Source organism: Gracilinanus agilis, unplaced genomic scaffold, assembly GCF_016433145.1.
Source record: "Gracilinanus agilis isolate LMUSP501 unplaced genomic scaffold, AgileGrace unplaced_scaffold31619, whole genome shotgun sequence".
Taxonomy (NCBI): Eukaryota; Metazoa; Chordata; class Mammalia; order Didelphimorphia; family Didelphidae; genus Gracilinanus; species Gracilinanus agilis.
The window spans coordinates 1-7,006 of NW_025364267.1; the positions used below are offsets into that span (position 1 = coordinate 1).

Consider the following 7,006-nt stretch of genomic DNA (forward strand, 5'->3'; position numbering starts at 1 on the left):
GAAGGAAGGAAGGAAGGAAGGAAGGAAGGAAGGAAGGAAGAAAAGAAATAGTGGAGGTATAACTTTACCCATGAGGAAAATGGAGCCAAATGACTTGCCAGGAATGACATAGCTAATAAAGGATAGAGCTGGGATTTGAACCCAGGATTTTAGGGAGTCAAGTCACTATTCTTTCTACCAAATAAGGGGTTCTTAGCCCCAAACCTACAGAGGGGATTTCAGGGAGTTTATAATTTTGGATGAAAAAATATATCTATTTCTATTTTGAACAATCTCTAACTGAACATTAACATTTAATTCAATGATCTAAAAGCATTATTTTGAGGAGTCCGTAGGCTTCACTGGATTAACACAGACATCTATGACCTACAAAAAAGTTAAGAACCTCTGCTCAAGAATCTAAACCATATTATCTTTTTTTTAAAAAAACCACTTTACTTTCTGTCTTAGAATTGATACTGATATATTGATTCCAGGACAGAAGAACAATAAAGGGTGGGCACCTGGAGTTAAGTGACTTGCCCAGGGTCACACAGATAGGAAGTGTCTGCAGTTAGATTTGAAATCCTGACCTCCTATCTCCAGGTCTGGTGCTCTATCCAATGAGCCACTTCGCTGCCCCTACACCATACTAACTTTGAACATTTTACTGATTATATATCTAGAACTAACATATATCTAGAACTAAAAGGACCTTATGGGTCAACAAATCCAACACTCTAATTATAGATGAGAAAAGGGAGGCACAAAGAAGTTAAATGATTTGCCCTAATATCACACTGATTCTAGGCAGGATTTGAATCCAGGTCCTGTGACTCCAGTTGTAGTGCTTTTCTCACAATTGCTGAGGCCAATCCATCCATCAACAAATGCTTCTTAAGCACCTAGAGTCTGCCAGGCACCTTGATATATATATATAAGTAAGACCCTGATGCCTCTGCCAGGTGATCAAAGCCAGGGTGGGTAGCATGGGTGAGGGACCATTTGGCTGAGGTCTCCTGTGTGCTCTGGCAGGGTACCATCACTTGTGCCTCAGGAGTGAGAGCAACATGCCCCTCACCATGCCCGCCCTCTTCATTTTCCTGGAGATGAAAGATTACGTGCCTGACACATGGGCAGGTAGGAGCCCCCTGAGTCCCAGGACTTTGATGGGTGGGCAAACATGGCAGACTGGAGGAGGAAAAGCAGAGCAGGAGCTTGGATCCCTCCACTGTTCTATGGTCCAGAGAAGGGATTGAGGATAACTCCTGGTGGTCTTGGGGCAGAGAAGGGAGGTAGGCAAGTGATGGGAGGGCACCATCCTACTCCTACCCCTGGAGCACTCCCATAATGTCACCCTCTGCCCATAGATCTCACTGTGGCTCTTGCCAACCCCATTAAATTCTTCAATGCTCAAGACAAGAAGTCAGTAAAGCTGAAGGAAACAGAGAACAACCCACCTGAGGTGAGTTTTCCTGGGTACCGAGTAGGAGGAGGCAGATGGGCATTGGGATGGATTCAGTCCCTAAAGGAGTTCTCTTGCCTTATGGGGGTGGGGAGAGAGGGGGCGGGAGATGAAGGGGGTTTAGGGGATAGGGATGGGTCCCCCGTGGGGATCTTCCCTCCCTCTCCCCCAGTGGGAGAGAATTCCTGAGGAGAGCAGCCCCATGCTTCTAAGAAAAGGGAGCATCAGCATGCCTAGGACCTCTGCTAACCACCCTGACCTCTCCTCTCTCCTGAGCAGAAGCCTTTGCCACCCAGGAACTCAGCTGTGGGCCAGGTCAATGGGGCCCTCACTTCCGCAGGCTCCTCCATGGCACCGCCGTCCAATGGTCCTGCAGGTACTAGGGGCCAAGCGGGCAAGATCTGAGTCAGAATTCAGGCTACGGGTATCCCACTTATCTCAGTCCTGGGTACCATATCCTTCAGCCAAACTGGACTACTCGGTTATCCTCCAAAAGCATCCTGTGCCTTCCCACTCTCCATGATTTTTTTTTTTAATTTTGGAAAGTGATTTATATAGTTTATAACATTCCTCACAATATTCTTTTTGAGGTAGAGCCTGTGGAAATGATTAGCATTATTTGGCAGATAAAGAAACTGAGGCTTCAAGACATTAAGTGATTGGCCCATTGTCTGTTATCTAGTAAATGTTAAAAATGCTCAGTTTTGGGGGCAGCTGGGTGGCTCAGTGGATTGAGAGCCAAGCCTAGAGACAGGAGATCCTGGGTTCGAATCTGACCTCAGACACTTCCTAGCTTGGGTGACGTTTACTGCTTAGCCATAACTATTCTTCTGCCTTGAAACCAATACACAGTATTGATTCTAAGATGGAAGGTAAGGGTTTTTTTTTTTTTAATGCTCAGTTTCCTTGAGAGCCATAGAGACGGGAGGTCCTAGGTTCAGATCTGACCTCAGACACTCCCCAGCTGTGTGACCCTGGGCAAGTCACTTGACCCCTATTGCCTACCCTCACCACTCTTCTGCCTTGGAGCCAAGGGTTTAAAAAAATAAATAAATAAAAATAAGGTATGTAACATAGTTTTAAAAAAATGCTCAGTTTCCTATGCCTAGATTGCCCTTCCTTGCCCCTGTGCCCTCCCTCATCTGTTGAATTCCTATCCATCCTTTAAAGCCCATCTCAAATGCCACTTCTTTTATGAAGTCTTCCCTGATGCCTATAATCCCCTTTCCATTTAAATAACATTAGGGATTTTTTTTCATTTCTGAAATGCAGAATGCAATACCAGATAGTATGATTATTTATGTTTATTCCTTATTTCCCTGTTAAACCTTTAACTCTGTTCATTCAGGCAGCATGACTTAGCTAAATTCTATATTTTCCCAAGTGACTAGCATGGTGTGGTGCACACATTAGACCAGAAATTCTTTTATTTTAATTTTAATATTTTAATATTTTCCCCAAAAAACATGTAAAACAATTTTTAACATTTAAAAAAAATCTTGGGTTCCAAATTCTCTCCCTCCCACCCAATCTCTCTTTTCTCACTGGGATGGTAAGCAATCCAATATAGATTTAGGCCAGAGATTCTTAACTTATGGTCTGTGAACTTGATTTTTTTACCAAAAATTTTTTTAATGATTTCAAGAAAATTGGTTTTCTTTGTAATCCTATCTATTGTATCTTATGCATTAAAAAAAATTCTTACCTTCCCTCTTAGAATCAGTACTCTGCATTGGTTCCAAGGTAAGGACTAGGCAAGTGGGGATAAGTGTCACCCAAGCTAGGAAGTGTTTGAGGTCAAATTTGAACCCAGGACCTCCTATCTCTAGACCTGACTCTCTATCCACTGAGCTACCTAGTTGCCCCTATCTTATATATTTGAAATCATTATGCTGAGAGGTTCATTAGACTGCCCAAAAGGTCCATGACATAAAAAGTTAAGACTTCTTGAATTAGACATTTAATATGTTTGTTCAATAAATATTTCCCACTGGAACAGAATCTAATATGTCAGCTAAAAAAAAAAGTGGGGATAGCAATCATGATCTCAGACAAAGCAAAGGTAAAAAATTGATCTAATCAAACCCATAAGGAAGGAAATAGCATCTTGATAAAAGACACCATAGACAAAGAAACAATAGAAATTCTAAACATCTATGCACCAAATGGCAAAGCAGCCAGATTCCTAAAGGAGAAGTTACATGAGTTATAGGAGGAAATAGACAGTAAAATGTTACTAGTGGGAGTTCTCAACATTCTCCTCTCAGAAGTAGATAAATCCAACCAAAAAATAAACAAGAAATAAGTTAAGGAGATAAATAGAACTTTAGAAAAATTTGATATGATAGCCCTCTGGAGAAAACTGAAAGGGAAAAGAAAGGAATATACCTTTTTTAAATGAATATCCATCCATGTATCTGTCTAGCTGGTCAGTCAGATTTGGGTGGTCTCTGAGGGGAAAAAAACAAAATAAAAAAATTTGTTCCGGTCCCCATCCTGAACATAAGTGGGAGCCTATGGGGCCAGTATGTGCCAATCATGGGAATTTAGGCGACTTGAGAGGGTCTGTGATGCTCTTCTGTCTCCCCAATCCAGATGAGGGGAACCTCTGGGATCTGAGTCAGGTCAGATGCACAGATCCTGAAGGGGGAGCCCTCAAGAAGCCCCCCAGCCTTCTCTCCCAAACGGGAACCAGGACAATTTCAGAGTAATGCTTCCTTTGTCTTTTACAGTGGGTATGACCTGGCTTAAGGAGGAAGCATTGAAAGAGGCAGCAGGTAAGCCTTCTGTATCTAGAGAGAGATTCGAAACGAGAACTCTGGGTCAGGGGCAGCTTGAGAGAGAGAAAAGAGAGCATTATCTCTCAAGCCCACCTCTGCAGCTTACTATTTTGTGTGATGCTGGCAAAGTCACTAATCTCCGCCACCCTCAGTTTCTTCATGTGTAAAAAGACTAGATGGCCTTTGAGGTTCCTCCTAACTCTAAATACATGATTAAGAAATCTGGGTCAAGCCAGAGATTTAGGAGACATTCTAAGGACTGCTCCCCCTGCCCCCTTTCCTTTGTTCCTAGGGATCCTGGTTCTTCCCGAAGAGAGAAAGAAGTAAATGTCTTTGGATCAGAGGAAAGGGATAGCTCTAGCAAGAGAAGGGTAGGGTTCATGGTAGGGCTGAATGAGGAATGTGAAAGAATTCTAGTAAATAATAATACTTCACATTTATACAGCACTTTAAATTTGGCAAATTATATTATCAACTAACCCCAAAGTTCCCTAGCTGTCCCCACTTTAAGGGATCGTTCCTACAATGTGAAGTTGAATATCCCACTTCTCAGGGGTCAAAGGAGGCCTATACCAAACACATGCCTATGCTAAACATTATGGGCAGCTGGGTGGCACAGGGAATAGAGTGCTGGGCTTGGAATAAGGAAGACCTGGGTTCAAATTTGGCCTCAGACACTTACTAGCTGTGTGACCCTGGGAAAGTCACTTAACCCTGTTTGCCTTAGTTTCCTCAACTGTTAAATGAGCTGGAAAAGATCATGGCAAACCATTCCAGTATCTTTGCCAAGAAAGTCCCAAATGGGATCAAGAAGCGTCAGAAATGATGGACCAACAATATCAAACACTGCCCACAGGATGTAGCAGTGGCTTTTAGCATCCCACCTCTTTCTGTTGCCACATGTGAGCCATACAGAATTTAGAGGAGGAAAGGGGAAAGGTATCATTCTGGAAAGCAATCCATGTAATTTCAAGTCCATAAACAGAAGAAAGCTATTCAGTGGAGACCAGCGGGCTCTCTTGTTTACACACAAACACAACATTACTTCTGTTATTTATTCTTTGCTTGCTGTGACCACTTCAGGAATGATGGAGTGGGGGGTGGTGTGTGGGGAGAGCCAGCACCCTCCTTCCACTAATCTATCCTGAACACTTATCAGGTGTATTATAATTGGAAAGTAGCGGGGAAATTCCTTTCAGGAATCGATTGGACTAGACTACCACTGAAGTCCTATCCAACTTCTGGGATTTCATAATTCTGGGATAACCTAGTTCCCAAGCTGAGTCCTCAGCAACTGTCCCTCTAAAACTCTCCTTTGAGTGGCCCAATCCATAAAATCTAAAGTTTCCAAGGACCCTGGAGATCATTTAATTCAGACCAAGAATTTCATGGATTAGAAAACTTGAGTCCTGGGGACGTCGAGGTCTTATGTCTGGCAAGTGTCCGAGGCAGGGGCTCAGGTCATCTGAATGCAAATACAGAGTTCCTTCCAGGGCACCATCTTGCCTCTAAAATAGACATTTGTTTTCTATGCTTGGAATGCAACTAGCTAAGTGGCTCATGGGATAGAGTGCTGGGTCTGGAGTCAGAAAGATTTGAGTTCAAATCTAGCCTCAGATATTTCCTAGCTATGTGACCCTGGGCAAGTCACTTAACTACTGATTCCCCAACAAAAGGATCTACTGGCAAGAGAAATGGAAAACCACTTCTATATTCTTTTTTTTTTTAAACCCTTACCTTCCATCTTGGAGTCAATACTGTGTATTGGCTCCAAGGCAGAAGAGTGGTAAGGGCTAGGCAATGGGGGTCAAGTGACTTGCCCAGGGTCACACAGCTAGGAAGTGTCTAAGGCCAGATTCAAACCCAGGACCTCCCATCTCTAGGTCCGGCTCTCAATCCACTGAGTTACCCAGCTGCCCCCTCCTATATCCTTTCTAAGAAAATCCCAGGGATAACTATGGTCCATGGAGTCTCGAAGAGTCCGACATGACTGAACAATAACAACTCTCTGATCTTGGCCATCTGTCTTGCCCTTCGTGTGTGTTTATTTTGAACCTGTCACACATACTGGTTCCCTTCTCTCCCTCTCCAAGTGAAAGTCCAACACCTGTTTCTGCCTGACTCCTTTAATCTGCTCGAAATAGGCTGTTATGATTGATTGTACTGGAAATGCTTAGATTCAAAGGATTTCTTTGAACCAACCTCAACTCACTAGAATGAATCCACAATTCAGTTTCCGGCAAACCCACTTCGAAAATAATAGTCTCTTCCGTTGCCTAGAGGAGGGAATCACACACAACCCAGGACAAAACTTTTTTTTGTTGTTGGATCATTTCAGCCATTTCTGAGTCTTTGTGACCTCATTTGGGGTTTTCTTGGCAAAGATACTGGAATGACTTGCCATTTCCTTCTCCAGTTCATTTTAGAGTGGGAAACTAAGACAAACAGGGTTAAGGGATTTTTTGCTCAGGATCACAGAACTAGGAAGTGTCAGAATTTGAACTTAGTTCTTCTGGACTCTCTGCCCAGTGCCACCTAGCTGCCCCATGGACAAAACCTTACAAGTTTTAAAAAAAAATAGGCGCTATCTCTCAAAAGTCACGTAGAAACAAACTCCCAGCAGCAATGAGTCTCAATGGCCATCTAGTGTAACCTCTTCAGTGTACCTGATGCATGACCATCGAGCCTTTGCTTGAAAGCCTCTGGTGTGTGTGTGTGTGTGTGTGTGTGTGTGTGTGTGTGTGTGTGTGTGAGAGAGAGAGAGAGAGAGAGAGAGAAAGAG

General features: G+C 43.2%; 1 protein-coding gene across 1 annotated transcript; it reads left to right on the forward strand.

Annotated features, from left to right (window-relative positions):
• Positions 1-1,014: 1,014 nt before the first annotated feature.
• On the forward strand, positions 1,015-4,221 carry LOC123254750 (1-phosphatidylinositol 4,5-bisphosphate phosphodiesterase beta-2-like; the record flags this gene model as incomplete). The annotated part of the gene is made up of 4 exons (XM_044683689.1): positions 1,015-1,119; positions 1,350-1,444; positions 1,724-1,820; positions 4,177-4,221. Coding segments are annotated over 4 exons (342 nt in total), but the record flags the coding sequence as incomplete, so codon positions are not given.
• Between the last annotated feature and the right edge of the window lie 2,785 nt (positions 4,222-7,006).